The 18,505-nt window shown below is 41.3% G+C and overlaps 1 protein-coding gene across 2 annotated transcripts in view; it reads left to right on the forward strand.

Moving 5' to 3' along the window:
- Window positions 1–15,591, forward strand: part of PDLIM3 (PDZ and LIM domain 3) — a 30,097-nt gene extending 14,506 nt beyond the window's left edge. Inside the window, exons 4-8 of one of the 2 annotated variants that reach the window (XM_003792774.3) lie at window positions 4,699–4,766; window positions 8,860–9,123; window positions 12,137–12,267; window positions 13,117–13,228; window positions 15,196–15,591. In XM_003792774.3, coding sequence (XP_003792822.1) covers window positions 4,699–4,766; window positions 8,860–9,123; window positions 12,137–12,267; window positions 13,117–13,228; window positions 15,196–15,385 — 765 coding nt within the window. In that variant the 3' untranslated portion in view covers window positions 15,386–15,591. Of the gene's footprint in view, window positions 1–4,163; window positions 4,352–4,698; window positions 4,767–8,859; window positions 9,124–12,136; window positions 12,268–13,116; window positions 13,229–15,195 lie in introns of both variants that reach the window. The other variant, XM_003792775.3, reaches the window with a different exon arrangement.
- The last annotated feature ends 2,914 nt before the right edge of the window (window positions 15,592–18,505 follow it).

An 18,505-nucleotide genomic window follows, 5' to 3' on the forward strand; every position in this document is an offset into this window, starting at 1 on the left:
AAAAAAAATTTTTTTTAAATACTATATCCTCCCATCCAAGCCCAGCCACAAATAATAAAATGCTAGTTGGTCTTTTTGCCTATGCATAGTTTTAGGCTAGAAGAACTTTTTCTTCTTCTTTTATTTTCTTTTGAGACAGAGTCTCACTCTGTCACCCAGGCTAGAATGCCATGGCATCAGCCTAGTTCACACAAACCTCAAACTCCTGGGTTCTAGTGATCTTCCTGACTCAGCCTCCTTAATAGCTGGGACTACCAGTGCTTGCCACTGCACCTGGCTAACTTTTCTATTTTTAGTAGCGACAGGGTCTTGCTCTTGCTCAGGCTGGTCTCAAACTCCTGAGCTAAAGGGATTCTCCTGCCTTAGCCTTCCAGAGTGCTGTAATCACAGGTCTGAGCTACTGCACCCAGCTAGGGAACTTTCTCTTACACAGTTACAGTCGTAGTGGATATAAACTTTTAATATCTCGATTTTTTTTATTTTTTTCAAACAATCAATAAATAGTTAAATTCTGGTTTTGTGAAGTTACACTTGTATCTTAGACTTAAAGGGGACCTTACACATTGTTTAGATTGACCACCCCAGCAATTGCGTGAACTTCTTCCCTATAACCCTAAGCATGGTCTCTGAGTAAGCGTATGTACTTTTCTGTATAAGGCATTTCTCCAGACTAAAGATAAGTCATTAGAACTCTTGGTCCTTCTTCAAAGCTTATGTCCTTAAATAAACCATTTGTTCAATGTTAACTAAACAACTCAGAGGTATTATGTGCCTATCACAATGCAGGAAAGATGCTTTTCAGAGAGTTTTCTAAACAAGGAAGAAGTTGTCTCCATTTCCACATAAAGGATTGCATCATTGCCATGAAAGATTTGATACTAAAGATGAACTTACATGTACATTCAAGAAGCATGCGGGAGGAAGGCATCTATATTTTCATAAAGTTAACTTTAAATTACAATGTTTTGATAATGGCAACCTGTACAAAACAAGCTTCCAATTGTCAGCATTTGCCCAAAGTCTTCCCCAAAGATTTATGGGAAACATTTGAAAGAGATCACTGCAGAGAAAATGATTATAAAGGTGACTTTACTTTCCATTTGAGGGGTGTGTATGACGAGGGGGTGATTGTTCATAAATTTCAAACATTATAACTATAATCATTTCCTCACTGTGGCTTGATCTATGATCACTTCATCTATTTCATATATTATATATGTACATGATTTGACCCCCATTCTAGTTCCATATAGATCCATCTGTATATGGAACTCAAACATGCTGTTTCTATCGGAGATGGCCCTGAATTGCAAAGATGGCCCAAATCGTTACCTGTGAACAATTTCTCCGAGTAAGAAGTTGCAAGGTCTTGGGCAGTGCCTGTGGCTCAAAGGAGTAGGGCAATGGCCCCATATGCCAGAGATGGCTGGTTCAAACCCAGCCCCAGCCAAAAACTGCAAGGAAAAAAAAAAAAAGAAGTTGCAAGGTCTTGTCTTTGGCTGCCATCATTGCTGAGGTCTTTCCAAGCCCTTGGGAGACTTCTGTCAAGAGCTGTCATTCTCCTAACATCAGCAGAGCTCTGACGAGTTACATAGCTTTCCTTGGGAAAACGCTACCATTTCATTAATTCAAAATATTATTTCCTAATATAAGCTCCTAACATTTAAAAACAATATTTATAAATATATTAATTATGGGGGATGATTACTTGATTGAATTCTTAGGAGATAAGAATTATGTCTAGTTTTGTCTGGATAGAATAAACACAAGAGCTGGACTATACACATTTTACACTGTTATTTTCAATTACTCATGATTTTTCCAGGAAAAAGAAAATAGGAATTAAAGTGGAACAGCAGACTTCTAATTGGTTTTGTCTTTTGATTCAGTTTGACCATCAGTAATGATGTAAGATAGAATGTTGCCTCTTGGGGTCCTACTTAAATTTTTTGTTTACCTTTGCTGTGTACACTTCCATTGTGCTTTTTGAAATAACTCTAGAAGCCCATAAACTAATGCTTTGCAAAGCCGAAATAAAAATGTTTGTAGCCTGTCTTAGAGACATCTCCTTTTATGAGGATCAGAGTAGAAAATAGAAACAAAAATTAACAAAATACATATTTGTGACCTTGTAATGTATATAACCAAAACTGAAAATGGCAAAGAAAAGGCTTGGAGCTGATTAACTTATGTGCTGCTAGTTGGAGGTACAACCGGAGATTGTTAACACACAAATACTTTTAGAGAAGTTGCCTTATTTACAGGACAGTCACCCTCTATGTTTATTTATCATGTTAAGGCGAAAAAGAAATGGAGAGCAGAGGGTCTCCCTCCACACGGATGCAAAGCCATTATCATATGTTAAGTAGTTTTTGTAAATTCATTTCTATTTACCAAAATCTTAAGGCAGGCCATACTTTGTTTAGAAAAATAAAAAATAAAAGCTATACGCCACAAAGCTGAGTCATTCATTCCTGCCTAATTCACTCTTTAATTGGCCTGAGAGATTTATAATCCACCAAACTCAATTAGGCAATTAAGCAATTAGCCTTCTGTCTTCTTTCCTATCAGAAAGACTTGAATCACGGCCATTGTCATTTCTTACAATTATTTCTGGTTCATTTTTTCACGCCACAATGACTAATCATAACTGTTAATCATAAAATGCAGTCAATCCAAATTTATTACTCAATCAGCTAAAACAATCAGATTGTACCACTTTGTAAATTTCTGGCCACACACATTGTCACAGATTCTAGGATTCAGCATTTTTCTAAAGCTGTGTTTGGTTGTTTCAGTCATTCTGCCACCTAATAGCATGCCTCCCCCTCCCTCCGCCTCCCCCTCCCACCTCCTCCCTCTTTCTCCTTTCCCGCCCCTTTCCTCCCTCTCCCTCCCCTTTCCTCCCTCCTCCCTCTTTCCTCCTCCTCCTTCCTTCCTTTCTCTTCCTTCTCTTCTCCTTCCCCTCCCCCCTCTTCCTTCTTCCTATTTTTCTTTTGGGTTTGTTTTTTTTTGGACAGAGTGTCGTTTTGTTGCCTGGGCTAGAGTGCAGTGGCATCATCATAGCTCACTGCAACCTCATACTCCTGGACTCAAGTGATTCTCCTATCTTTGCCTCCTAAGTAGCTGGGAGTATAGGTGCTCGCCACCACACCTGGGTAATTTTTTTTTTATTTTTGTAGAGATAGGATCTCTCTATATTGCCCAAGCTGGTCTTAAACACCTGGCGTAAAGCAATCCTCCCCAAATGTTGGGATTATAGGTGTGAGCCACTCGCCCTGCTAGATTGTCTCTTTTACCAATTTGGTTTTTTGTTGAAGGTATTTTTAAAAAACAGAATTTTTACCTGGATGGGTTAAAATAATTCAGTATAGTTATTCATAAATGCTCATTCCCTTTCTGTTTTACTCTCCCACTTCTTAAAAATAGGTGGAAATTTATTAAGGTATTAACAGAAGAGAAAGCATATGGAGGTTCACTTGACAAAATTTTAATTGTAATAATTTTTTTCTAAGCTATAAGTCTCATTTTGGACACAAAAGTTCCATATTCAATGGTGGCTCACACCTGTAATCCCAGCACTCTGGGAGGCTGAGGCAGGTATATCCCTGGAACTCAGGAGTCTGAGACCAGCCAGAGCAAGAGTGAGACCTTGTCTCTACTAAAAATAGAAAAACTATCTGGCCATGGTGGTGCCACCTATAGTCCTAGCTACTTGGGAGGCTGAGGCGGGAGGATCACTTGAGCCCAGGAGTGTGAGGTTGCTGTGAGTTAAGATGCCACGGCACTCTACCCAGGGTGACAGAGTGAGACTCTGCCTCAAAAAAAAAGAAGAATTTTCTTAAGGCTACAGATGAAGATAAGAAGTCAGTAGAGGGCCAACAAGAGATACAAAGTTTCAGTTATTTTATAATATTTTAAATAAGGTTCTTATTTAAGAATCTTATTTATGGTCCACAGTTTAATATTTGGTAGGTGAATATAGCACATGTAAATTGCAGAGGAAATCATAGCAATTTATACCTAGCCCTTCCTCTAACCTTCCCATTAATCTTGGAGTGGGTAAAGCAGCCTTTATTAACAGTAGCGACGCTGTTAGTTGTGCTCACTAACGCCCTGTTGTGCGTTCTGTGGCTGTGTGTGTTTTGTCTGCCGTTGTACAGGAATTCAAACCCATTGGTACCGCACACAACAGAAGGGCCCAGCCTTTTGTTGCAGCAGCAAACATTGATGACAAAAGACAGGTAGTGAGCGCTTCTTATAACTCACCCATTGGGCTCTATTCTACTAGCAATATCCAAGACGCCCTGCACGGACAGCTCCGGGGTCTCATCCCTAGTTCGCCTCAAAAGTAAGTACTGGACTCTCTGTCCTGGCCACCGTGATCATCATCTGGTTTCTTTTCCTTTCAAAAGTCCAGCTCTTGCTGTTTCATTTTTATGTTCTTGAAGATATTCTCAAATCTTTATTCTAAAAGGCCAGCTAATTATTCTGGGTTCCAATCAGCCAGTTCCTGAATGTTTAATGAATAGATGGTTGAAAAGAAGAGATTGTCCTGGTTGCTTCACTCCCCTTCTTAGTTATGAGGATATTTTGGTGGTAAATAATCCTCTCAGTGCAATTAGCGTTGTTGTAATTTTATTGTTTTAAAAATGCGTCTTTCACTGAGGGACCTTTTTAACCCTTTGTTTTTTGCAGGATGTGAACTACTTTGAACACAAGCATAATATTCGGCCCAAACCTTTCATAATCCCAGGCCGAAGCAGGTTATAAGCGCTGAGATTGTGAAGTTTGGAGCGCATGGCTTCTTTATTTTTTTCTTCATTTTTTAAATTTGTATATATTCCTGGGGGTACAAGTGCAATTTTGCTACATTGACTCCTGCATTGTGGTGAAGTCGGGTTCCTCTGTGCCTCCGTCACTAGAGCTGCCTACATTGTACCCACCATGTAACCTCCCATCACCCAGCTGCATGCTTTGTTAATCAAGACTTACTAATCCACCCAGAAAAGTAATTTTTGAGATGTGTGGGGTGGCTCTTCATTATGAAGCTTATTTCAAAAGCAAAACACAACAAACTCACCTAGCAGAGAACAGCAGCCAAATAACCTCCATTTCCAAGAGTAAATATTGATGAGATTCCACAGCAGTGAAATTTTATGCCCTCACCATGTGTATTTATAGCTAATACACCTGTTGCACTGGGGATTTCACTGAGAGCACAGTGACCTCTGAGTCAGGCAATGGCAGGAAAGCCCTGCCAGTGGGAACAAAAATGGAAACCAGCTTCCCCGCTCCCAGGCACACACGTGGAAGCTGGTATTGCCTTCCTGTGTCTGAAAGACTCCAGCCTGCCTACCTCAGAACCTGCTTCTCATGTACCTTCCAATTCCACTAATACTAGCTCAGAAATAAATATGAAGTTGTATTCTTGTGGCTCCTTGCAAAGGAACAAAGGACATATAGAAAGGTACTTTTGCAGTTGAGTGGGGATAGCTATACAGTAAGAGCTGGGAGGGAGGAGAGTGTATTGGACAGGACTGAAAAAATTGAAATAGTAATGAATATTCTCATCTATCAGTCAGAGAAACTGATCATCTTCAGAAGCTCCTTTTCAATTATCTCCTCTAGACATTGATCTCCAGCCTAAGGGAAAAGGAATGAATACCCTCTATTGCCATATTCTGCCTCAGGAAACCTTAAATCCATTCCCTTGAGCTCAGCTAAGTCGGTCAGCTCAGAGGCTAGATTGATCCTTCTGGAGCACTGAATAATGATTTGCATCAGATGTCTCAAACTGGTGGCCCATAGATGGATTCAATTCATGGACTTTTTTTGAGACAGAGTCCCATTTTGTTGCCCTGGATAGAGTGCTGTGGCATCCTAGTTTACAGTAACCTCAAACTCCTGGGCTCAAGAGATCCTCCTGCTTCAGCCCCCGAGTACCTGGGACTACAGGCACCTGCCACCATGCCAGACTAATTTTTCTATTTTTAGTAGACATGAAGCCTCGCTCTTGCTCTGGCTTGTCTTGAACTCCTGACCTCAGGAGATACACCAGCCTTGGCCTCTCAGAGTGGTAAGATTACAGGCCGATATTTAAACTGTTAATATTCCTGGGGCTTTATTACTAGTTATATTTTTTTCATTATTCATCATAATTGCACCTGATCTTAGCCAAAAGGCTGAGAAGCAATTTATTTCATCATAATTAAAACACTTTAAAAGACTGGCGTTTTATATGCAAACATAAAATTTTTAAGGCTAAAGTTATAATTGAAAATATAAGGCTGGGCATAGTGGCTCATGCTTATAATCCTAGCATTCTGAGAGGCCGAGGCAGGTGGATTGCTTGAGCTCAGGAGTTGAGTCCAGCCTGAGCAAGAGTAAGACCCTGTCTCTAACTAAAGATAGAGAAACTGAGCCAAGAGGATCACTTGAGCCCAATAGTTGGGGGTTGCTGTGAGGTATGATGATGCCATGACACTTTATCCAGGGTGACAGCTTGAGACTCTGTCTAAATTTAAAAAAAAAGTAAAAGTAAACAAAAATATATACATAGTATTTTAGATCCAAATAATAAAATACAATCCTGTGAGTGGGTTTTTAATACATCTCAAAAAGTCTGTACACAAAGTAGGGAAATTAATTCTCTGTCGAATGACCTATCTGGGCATATTATCAACCTGTTAGGTGGTCTCACCGTGTAAGCCAACCTCTGTGAATCTCATTAGCAGGAGGTCATCAGGAACAGATCTCGGTGACCTGTCATAGTATCCGCAGGTACTGGAGTCCATGGAAACTATTTTACTTAAAGTATCAGTTCAAGAGATTGTTTTAAATTGTCCCAGAAATTCATAAAAGGTCATTCTTGTTATCTGATGGTTTATTTATTCCCTGTCTGTTTCATGACCCCAAAATGGAATAATAAAGGAACTAGGAAATAGAAGACAACAATCTTTGCAAGCTTAACTAAAATTATATACACAAGCATGCATATATACAAGAACACTAACGGCGGGACAAGAATACTAATTGCAAATTTTATACACCATAAGGCATATCTGTAAGTTCCAAGTGGATGATAGGGGTCAGAGCCACTGTGAGTACCTGTTGGGTGGGTTCACTGTCTTAAGCCCAAAGACTCTTAAGATTTAACTCAGTGTGATATATCCCTAAACTACAATTTCTTAAGCTTCATTACACTCAAGCCAAATCACTACAGGCCTGACTAAACTGCACTACCACAGAAAATTCGCTTGTATCCTCTTACCAGCTGAGGTCAATTTCAAGTGCAGTGCTGAGCCTGCAAAAACAGTGATGAGTCCTCTTGACGTTTTGGTATGCCATCTGTATGCATACAGAGTTCTAGGCAGGTTCTCAACAGCTAGGAAGTGAAGGAGCCTGCCTGGTTCAGGCTATGTAGGTAGTTATACCAGGTAACATGAAACAAACCAACAAACAAAAATTTAAATCCATTTAGTGACATGTGTTGTTCAGACTAATAAGGCTGCAACATTGATGAAGCAAAAAAAAACAAATCACTGCCCAATATCCTTTGTTTGGGGGCTGAGGTTAGCATTAATAACTCTCGTGATTAAATGCAAATACCAGGCCATGTGCAGACCTGAGAGAAACACACCATATGAATGCATTCTCTGTCTTGAGTTCACAGCGACGCTACTGGGCATGATATGTGTGTATGCTAACACTAACATTGCATTTTGCTTTGTTTTAAATGATTACGCTTTTTAAAAAAAATCTCTTAGTGTAGTCTATATTCTTATCAAATGCATCTTTCATGCACAAAGAAAAATGTTTTAATCATCTGCATGTCTATTTTCACTGACCTTTCATCCTGGTTCATGGAAAATATAACATCTCCCTAGGTCTTCAAATCTGCATGACTGGCTTTTTTATGTTTTAATAATAATAAGTTCCTGCAACTTGTCTTTAAAAGGAAATGAGAAATATGCATGGAAATGTTCTTAAATTTTACATGAGATGTCTATGTATAAATTAAGGATGTCGTACTCCTAAATAGCATCCAAAGAGTCCAAGGCCACTGATTTGCCTTCTAATCATTCATTTCAAGGTGACAGCATTTATTGGCTATTTTGAGGGCCTGAAACCACTGAACAGTTTCTTAAAATGTGTTTTTCACAAAATGAAAGAGAAAAAATTTAGAAAATATTGAAATAGTAACAATAAATTATATATACAATATATATTTTATATATATTAAGCTTTTGTAATCTTTACCATGTAACCTACAAATTGCTATTGACTATTTAATTAGAGTTCAATTTCATTACCAAACACACTTCTGATTTTGAAATGCTCTGCCAAAATATTTGGTTGGACCTTTGTGCTCCACATTCTGGTACTATTTGTGAAGACTCTTTAGTACTTTAATTTCACAAACTGCACTTCAGAAACGTAAAAGTATGTCCAGCCCATGTAATAATTTCCCTCCATCATTTGCCTGTGATATTGTCAAGTTTCAAGTTTTACATTATCTAACCTATTTCTTAAAAATGAGGACAGCTGCAACTTTTCTGCTCCTGTTGGATACAATAATGAGGTTTGCTACATGTGAACCTCAACTTGGGTATGGCCTGGAAGAACAGAGCCAAAAAATGCAGTATCGCCTGGACCTTTTAATTTTATTAAACTTCTGTTCAGTGATGTCTTCTCTTTTTAAAAATAAACTCTAGCCAGAAATCAACATTGCATTTTAGTTTGATAGAATTCACTTCTCACGGTTTATGTTCTACCCCTTTTAACCTCTCTGCACTTGTTCTCTGTTCTTCTGTCTGGTTCTCGTGCCGTCTCTGTCTGACGTGGCCATTAACACAGTGGATGCAACACTCCCTCCGGTATTGACTGTGGCAGTGGACGTAGCACTCCTTCTTCTCTCAGTACTGTTAGTACCATTTGCCCAGGTGACTTGAAAGTTGCTGCTAAGATGGCCCCTAACATTCCTTTGGAAATGGAACTTCCTGGTGTGAAGATCGTTCATGCCCAGTTTAATACACCAATGCAGTTGTATTCAGATGACAATATTATGGAAACACTTCAGGGTCAGGTGTCAACAGCGCTAGGGGAAACTCCCTCAATGAGGTAATATGGATGTTTTTGAACCATGGGTGTATTAACTAAACACGTGGGCAATGTCTGCTTTACTAGTGTCTTCTAATGTTGTCTTAATCAAAAGAAGCCTGTGTGGAATGCTTTTTAAAGATACAAAAGATTTGTGCAATTATCTAGGCCTGAAGATAAAAGTGATTTGAGGAATTATCTAAGTAGAGCTTTATGTGCCAGATTGTAATAAAATGAAATCATAAGGATGAAATATATATGTCTGTCTCTTGAAAGCTACAATGCATTTTATAAATGTCTGTTTTAATACTTCAAAGTGTGATGTATTAATATAATGTAGTATATTCTGTCTTATAGTATAGTTTTCCCAGTGGGGGTAAAAAATTTGGAAAGGGGTGACAGGTTTAGAGGAATTTTAGAAGAGATACTTAATTCTCTATTCTGATAACAGCTTGTGGAGAGGTAATTATTTCTCCATTTAAAATGTTTATCATGGCAGGGCGTAGTGGCTCACACTTATAATCCTAGCACTCTGAGAGGGGGAAGAGGGGGCGTGATGGCAGGCACCAAAAGTCCCAGCCGCTCAGGAGGCTGAGGCAAGAGAATCACTTGAGCCCAAGAGTTTGAGGTTGCTGTGAGCTGTGATGTCACAGTACTCTACCCAGGGTGAAAAGTGAGACTCTTGTCTCAAAAAAAAAAAAATTTTTTTTTCTTAAGATTTTTATCGGCTTGGTGCCTGTGGCTTGGGTGCCTGGGGCGCCAGCCACATGCACCTAAGGTGGTGAGTCCGAATCCAGCCTGGGCCTGCCAAGTGACAATGACGGCTACAACCAAGAAGTGACCAGGCGTTGTGGCAGGTGCCTGTGGTCCTAGCTGCTTGGGAGGCTGAGGCAGGAGACTCGCTTGAGCCCAGGAGTTGGAGGTTGCTGTGAGCTGTGATGCCATAGCACTCTACCTAGGGGAATAGCTTGAGGCTCTGTCTCAAAAAAAAAGATTTTTATCATGCATAAAGGTTTATAAATGAATGCTCTCAGGCTATCAATGTAGATATTTAACTTTTATTATCTCTTTTCACTAATTTTCTCTTTGTTAGGACTGTTTGTTCAAAGTACTTTTGCCATCAAGCTTTTTTGTTTAAAAAAATTTACTCTAAAATAGAATCTTATTACTTCTGTCACTATCATGGAATCATGTTTTATAAATTATGGTATTATTATGCTTAAGAGTGCTATGTAATAACATCCCAAAGAGGTCTCTTGGGATGAATACACCTGAGCTAATAATAGCATGACATATCTCAAAGCCATTTTGCAGAGAATTTTAGATGAGATGATCATTTTCAAATATGATAAGTAATAAAGATATGTACAGATAGTGACTGTCATTTCTAGATAGTATAATTACTGCATTTTGTGTGTGAAATGCTATCCTGTGGATAATCACACCCACATTTTGACACAAACATTCAGGAAAACAGCCCTTGAGGAAGAGACTGGCTTTTGCCTGGGAGAGACGCAAGTAGGGAGGGTTAGCACTCTCTTGGTAGATGTGCAGATTGCACTGTCCTCCCCTGTTCTGTGAAGGCTGCCCATTCTTCCCTCTCTCTGGGGAACCTTTCCCTCCCTGCCACACCAGGGGCCAGACTGACACATGTGGCTGGCAGGGCAGGAACTTCTGAGACCACTCAGCCTGTGGGCAGCCAGGTGGGCCCCTGGGGCCTGCATGGGGGCTACTGGTGTCCTCTGATGGCTGGTCCACCTTGACAGCCCTGCCACCACCCCTTCCCCTATCATGGCACTAAGTGGAGGCCACTCTGGCCTAGTCCCTCTGGATCCCGAATCCTCCCAGACTAGAACCCCATGTACCTGCAGGCCCAGGTGGGAGGGTATGGAGGCCCCAGATGGTCTAGCTGGGCTCCCCAGCTCCTGAACTGTACTACCCATGAATAGTATCCATATTTTTCTCTCAAAAATTTAGACCAAAAAGGATGCATTATCCATGGCAAAATACAGTAAAGTGACATAAGATAATAAAGTATTCCATCTCTGAATGTATTATAACGGAACTTCTTTATCGTTCATCATGAATATATTTGTAGAAAGCACAGTAAAATAAAGCTGCTATCATTATTGTGAATGAATTTTAATGTGGCCATTTTAGAAATATAGCACAGATATGAAAGTGTCCAGATTATAGGTTTTCAAACACTGAGAAGTTGGATTTCTTCAATTTACAAGTAAAATGGTACTTTTGTTATTTCCAGAGGTTAATAAAATAATTAAACTAAAAACAAAATTAAGCCATGGACTTGTTGGTTAATATCAAAAGTAAACCTGAGGCTGGGAGCAGTGTCTTAAATCTTAATCCCAGCACTCTGGGAGACTGAAGTGGGTGGATCCCTTGAGTTTGAGACCCAGCCTGAGCAAGAGCAAGTCTCTACTAAAAATAGAAAAACTAGCTGGACATGGTGGTGGGCAACTGTAGTCCCAACTCTTGAGCCCAGGAATGTGAGGTTGCTGTGAGCTAGGCTAAGGACATGGCACTCTACCCGGGGTGATAGAGTAAGACTGTCTCAAAAAAACAGAAAAGAAAAAACAACTGAATCTAAATTTTATTGACAACTCTATGCCTGACAATAATCAAACAGGGCTCAGTCCTGCACTTTCTATTATGTATATTTTGTTTTTTTTTCTTAGAAAAGTTAATTTTGTTCACATCTATCATTCTGTATCCATTAGGCACGAGTCTTATTAGTCTTATTTTTAAAAATTCCTGTTTTCTAGCAATCATCTTTTAGTTTCTCTCCAAAGAATTTTGCCAAATGGAGAAGTGCTGATGTGACTCCCAGGTTTACTGGTGACCTTTTTAAGTTAGCCCATGTGAATTTACGTGGCATTTTTAGTTGTAATAGAGACTTGGTTGAAAGTGCTAGCTCTCTGTTAGAGAGTTGCTGTACTTAGAGTGACTGCTGCTTGCTGGTACCTGAGGTATTGGGTACCCTAACCACGATTTGGTGACTGTGCTTGTGTTTCAGTGAATCCACAGCCTCAGTGCCCCCACAGTCAGATGTGTACCGGATGCTTCATGACAGTCGGGATGAACCTTCTCAGCCTCGCCAGTCTGGTTCCTTCAGGGTGCTCCAGGAATTGGTGAACGATGGCCCTGGTGAGACATTATTGATAGAGAGGCCCTGGGAAGGGGAGGAAAGAGAGGGTGGCAAAAATAATGGGGATGAATGTCACCCTGATTTTCATTAGTAACAAGATGAATCTTTGCCCAGAAGAATTTGAGTGGGACTGGGCCAGGTGGCTCATGCCTGTAATCCCAGTACTCTGGGAGTTCAAGGCCAGAGGGAGGCTGAGGCAAGAGGTTTGCTTGAACCCAGGAATCTGAGGTTGCTGTGAGCTATGATGCCATCACACTCTAGCTTGGGTGATAGACTGTTTCAAAAAAAAAAAAAAAAATGTAGTAGTCTCCAGATGTAGGGAAGCCAACAGTCTCCAGCAGGTAATACAAATTGATACAACTTTTTTGAAGGATGATTTGGTATCATCTTTCAAAAACAGAAAACAAGAAATAGGCTTTAGGAAAGCAATTCTCAAAATTTTTTCTTCAGGTTAATGCCGTCATGTATGCAAAGAAAGCATACATAAAGCATGGGTGTGGGTTTTGGGGGGGAGGGTAATGGTAAAAGACTGGGATATAACTTGTACGTCTACTGACACATTGAATAAAGAGAATATGTTCAGTAAATTTGGTAAAGTACAAGTAGAGGACATTGAAGATTTAAGGAGAAGAGAGAGGATCTCTGTATGCTGATCTGTGATGATTTCTGAGACAGTCACATGAAAAGAGAGATACAGTGGGTCACCCTTTCTATAAATAAATGTGAGTGTGTGTATTTGTAAAAAAAAGTCCTTAGGTTAAAGTGCACACTTTAAAATAGAATCAAAGCCACAGGCTATAGCCAGCTGTTCCATAGCGCTGACTGGAAAACCTGCTGGGTTTTTTCAGATGACCGCCCTGCTGGGACCCGGAGTGTGAGGGCTCCAGTTACAAAAGCCCATGGAGGCGCAGGGGGTGCACAGAAGATGCCTTTCTGTGACAGATGCGGGAGTGGCATCGTGTAAGTTTCATGTTTAATGCTGGAATTACCACAAATCTTGGTGACAGCTCTCGGTTTCTTGTACTTTAAGACTTTGAGTAGCACAGTGGTTATGGTGCCAGCCACATATACTGAGGGTGGCAGGTCAGGCCAGCTAAACAACTGTAACCAAAAAAAAAAAAAAAGATAGCAGGCACTTGTAGTCCCAGCTACTCGGGAGGCTGAGACAAGAGAATCACTTAAGCCCAAGAGTTTGAGGTTGCTGTGAGCTGTGACGCCATGGCACTCTACCGAGGGTGACATAATAAGACTCTGTCTCAAAAAAAGAAAGGGCTTTATATAGAAAAGGAACTTATGAAAAAAATTTTTATTCATCTGTGTGAAATATAAGGCCCCCAACATTTAGCCGATTGTGATAAGCATTCCTTCAACTTAGCTCCAAATTGCCATTTCATATCAATCGGCAATCTTGGCTTATAATTTCAGATATACTCTTGTGGGAAAAAAATTGCCCCAAAAATACATTTAAAAATCATTTCCAAGAATGATCTCACTTTTAAAAAGCCCTGCTTCTGGGCAGGGGTGGGGTGGGGGGTGGCTGACCCCTGTAATCCGAACACTCTGGGAGGCTGAGGCAGGTGGATTGCTTGAGCTCAGGACTTTGAGACCAGGCTGAACAAAAGAAAGACCCATCGCTATCAAAAATAGAAAAACGAGCCAAGCATTGTGGTAGGCACCTGTAGTCCCAGCTCCGGGAGGCTGAGGCAGGAGGATTGCTTGAGCCCAGGAGTTTGAGGTTGCTGTGAGTTATAATGCCATGACACTCTACCTAGGGCAACAAAATAAGACTCTGTCTCCAAAGAAACCTCCCCCAAACTTGCCTCTGTTAATGTATGGTCATTGAACACTTCTCTTTCTGGATAAACCCAGTAAAAGAAATACAGGGATCATAAGCTTGTTAATTAAAACACATGATTTTTACCCAATTTCTTGATTGCATTGAGATATAATTTCAAAAAATACAGTCAGCTTTCATTGCAAGAGACTTTGTATTTATTTATTTTTTATTTTCTATTTTTTTAAATAGTCTCACTCTGTTGCCCCAGGCTAGAGTGCTCTGGCCTCTTCAGAGCTCACAGCACCCTCAAACTCTTGCACTCAAGAGATCCTCCAGCCTCAGCCTCCCAAGTTATTGGGACTATAGGCAACCACCACCATGCCAGGCTCATTTTTCTATTTTTAGTAGATATGGGGTCTCACTTTTGATCCCAGAGTGCTAGTATTCCAGGCGTGAGGCACTGCACCCAGCCTGAAACTTTAAATTGCCACACTTGGTAGTTCACATCTTCAAGTCAGCTGGGATTATTCTAATGTCTCTACCAGGTGTGTCCCCCGTGGCCACTTCTTCCATCCCTGCTCTATCCCCCTACATCAGCTCACCCACTGGGGCCCCTTCTCTTACTACCTAGCACACATCCCATGAGTGCAATGGAGGGTGGGCCTACTTGGGGCAAAGGAGGAATATAGGACCAAAAGGACATAGCACAGCAGGGAGCTTAGAGCTCAGGGACTTCAATAAAATGCAGAAAGTGTGATGTCACCAAGCAGAGAAAGCAATCAGAGGGATCCATGGCTAGGTAGACAGCAGCCTTCGGCAGAACCGGCCTCCTTTGCAGAGGTGTTTGTCTTAATCTGTGTCACCTCTCCCTCTTTGAAAGAAAGGATGGGGGAAGATCACAAAGTAAGCTCCTCCAAGTTTGTCATAAACTACAGACTTGAAAATCTGAAACATATTCACACATCAAAATCAGAGCAAGGTGATAGTTTGTTACAGCTGTGCTGGAGCTCTGTGACAAGTGCACGCTGACACAGCCAGCCACTTCCTGACTGTACAGCAGGCAACTGCTGCCCCATCTGGAATGTTCTCTCCCTTGTATTCGCTGACCTTTCTCTGTGGTCTTTTCAATAGAGCTCCTTTTTCCCAACAGCGGTGCGGTGGTGAAGGCGCGGGACAAGTATCGCCATCCTGAGTGCTTTGTGTGTGCTGACTGTGGCCTCAACCTCAAGCAGAAAGGCTACTTCTTTGTGGAGGGGGAGCTGTACTGTGAGACCCACGCAAGAGCCCGCACGAGGCCCCCAGAGGGCTATGATACAGTCACCCTGTACCCCAAAGCTTAGGCTCTGCAGGCCAGGCAGGCACACACGCACCCACCCATGCACACTGGCATGGGAAGAATTTCATGGCTTGGGACAGAGGATCTCACAGACTGTCAACTCCAAATCCAAAGCAGGGGCTTTTAGATGTTTTATTTCATTGTGTGTCAAGAAAAAGAAATGGTTGCCAGATGCCAGCTACATGATAAAAACATACATTTAGCTATGTTCTGCAACTCTTTTTATTTTGGGGGCTAGTAATCATGACACTTAAGGCAATAACTTGTATGTTATACTCCACAATTTACATGGCCAACAAACATGTACTCATGGAAATATCAAGATGTCTAGGCAAGTCTGATTGTCTTTCCTTGGCAAGTTGATTCCACCATTGTGGTAAATACCAAATAACAATCTTAGATTCTAACATAATCATAGTTGTCTGTAACCGTTTGAAATATGACAGTGCATGTCAGGAGAAATTCCTGTAGTTCATATTTAAACAATTATGCCACTGGGTGTAACAGACATAATAAACACAGAAAACATTTTTAAAATACCTAATGGAGTAGCAGTCCATGAATTCAGATAACATCAACATTTCAAGGAGAGGGCCTAATCATATTTTGAGGTGTATGCTAACAACTCAAATATTTTAAGAAAAATGTTACTCTTTCTATCATTTCCAAATTGCTGCTACTAGGTAGGAGGGGCATTTAAATCTGCTCTTTAGCCAGTCATGGTGGCTCACACCTGTAATCCCAGCACTCTGGGAGGCCCAGGTGGGTGGATTTCTTGAGCTCAGGAGTTCTAGACCAGCCTGAGCAAGAAAGAGCAAGATCTGGCTGGGCACCTGTGGCTCAAGTAGCTAAAGTACCAGCCACATACACCTGAGCTGGTGGGTTCAAATCCAGCCCAGGCCTGCCAAACAACAATGACAGCTGCAACCAAAAAATAGGCAGTCGTGGCAGGTGTCTGTAGTTCTAGCTACTTGGGAGGTAGAGTCAGGAGAATCGTGTAAGCCCAGGAGTTGGAGGTTGCTGTGAGCTGTGACACCACAGCCCTCTACCTAGAGCCACAGCTTGAGGCTCTGTCTCAAAAAAAAAAAAAATCCCATCTCTACTAAAAATTGAAAAACTAGCCAGGCATGTGGCAGGTGCCATAGTCCCCGCTACTCGGGAGGCTGATGCAAGAGGATCACCTGAGCCCAAGAGATTGATGTGAGCTATGATGACATCATGTCACTCTAGGCTGGGTGACAAGAGACTCAGTCTCCAAAAAAAAATCTGCTATTTAAAGGTAATTCAGTCTCTTTGAAATTAAAACACTTTATTCTGCTTTGACAGAGTGTCTTTTGATTTAAATGTCTTTTTAAGATAGATATCTGGTCAAATCGGAGGTTTCATTTGATCAAGTTTGTTTCTCCTTGTTCAATGTCTCCTTCCCAAGATGACATCTCCCGTGGTGGCCAATGTAGGAGCCTCCTAAGGAAGGCAGGGCTGCTGGTGTCTTCAGGCCCTGTTTGTATCCACTGCTAAATTCTATGGTTTCACATGTGGTCAGCTGGGGCCCAGGCAATAGCCCATGGCCACTCCCACCTCTAAAACTCTTAGCTTGGACTTCGCTGGAGCTGTGGACTCTCTGCATCAAAGAAGCACAAGTCACTCCACCTGGCTCCAGCCCTGGCAGTCTTGGACACAGGCAAACTGTCTCCCAAGGACTGGCCCTGAGGCACTGGGCTTCAAATTCTTCATGAATGAAATAAGAAAGTTAGACTGGTTGATCTCTAAGATGTCCACCAGCTCAAACATTCAATAATTTGTTCTTGACATTGTCTCCATCAGTTTCAATTGGCTATTCCATTTAGTGAGGTCATGATGTTGAGGTGGCCAGCTTCGGCTGGTGCAGTGGCTCATGCCTGTAATCCTAGCACTCTGGGAGGCCAAGACAGGAGGATCTCTTGATCCTAGAAGTTTGAGACCAGCCTGAGCAAGAGCAAGACTCTGTCTCTACTAAAAATAATAATAAAAAAAAATCTAGCCAGGTGTGGTGGTGGGCGCCTGTAGTCCCAGCTACCTCCTCCTACCAAGGCAGGAGGATTGCTTCAGTCCAAGAGTTTGAGGTTGCTATGAGCCATATGATGCCAGGGCCCTCTACCCAGGGCCAAGGTGACAAAGTAAGACTTTGTCTCAAAAAACAAACAAACAAACAAACAAAAAAAGAACATGGCCATCTTCCTGGTTCATTTAGATGTTTCTTTCTATTTCAAAGTCACAAATACCACCCTGACGCAGGTCATGGCTTACAACAGAAGTCCACCAGGAACATGGATTTATTATTGCAAATGGATTAGCTCCATCAGAAGGCCACATTGATCTTATGTTTATATAGCAAGGGAAACACACTATTATTATTGATGTGAAACAAAGTGGCCTAAGGCAGTGCAACTCCATAGGTATCCAAAAAGCAGAAAGCAGCTTAGCATCAGGAAGAAAGGGACTTCTGTATTGAGTTGATTACAGACTCCTCAGTCTAAAGAGGCTACAGGAACTACTGCCTCTGAACTACTCTAAGTGTAAACACCTACTCAGCCTTGGGAAACTTAGTAGTGATCTAAACTAAGAGCCGTGTCACAGAGAAAACACATTTCCTGAGGCTTCCACCTCTATCATCTCTACAAAACCGCCAAACCTTCACCTGTTCAAAGATACCCTTAAGTCCTTGGTCTTCTTCTTGGTCCAAGTCGTCCTCTATTACTCCATTTTATTACCTCTTTCCTCAAGTTCTCTTTCCAGTTTATTTTTTTTTTCACTTAGTCTTTCTTTGTTGCTGACTCTTAATTGCAGCCTGCAAATATGCTGAAGCCCTTACCCCATCCTAACATGTATTTCCCTGACACCTGTTGCCTTTAAGCTCCCTAACTTTATGTTGATCCCTTGAGTGCACAAACTGCTTAGGATTAGACCAGGTCTGTCCTGCCAGTATGCCCACTACACCTTTACCTAAGTCCCCTTAAAAGGAGCAATTTCCTAAGAGCCAGAGCTGGAGGCTATACCCAGGGAATTGTGGAGTTCGTTCTCTTACATAGATGAAATCACATTAAAGCTAACAGAAAAGACAATTTAAAGAAGGCTGGATACAAAA

Source organism: Otolemur garnettii, unplaced genomic scaffold (genome assembly GCF_000181295.1).
Source record: "Otolemur garnettii isolate 467f Iridium unplaced genomic scaffold, OtoGar3 scaffold00061, whole genome shotgun sequence".
Classification (NCBI taxonomy): domain Eukaryota; kingdom Metazoa; phylum Chordata; class Mammalia; order Primates; family Galagidae; genus Otolemur; species Otolemur garnettii.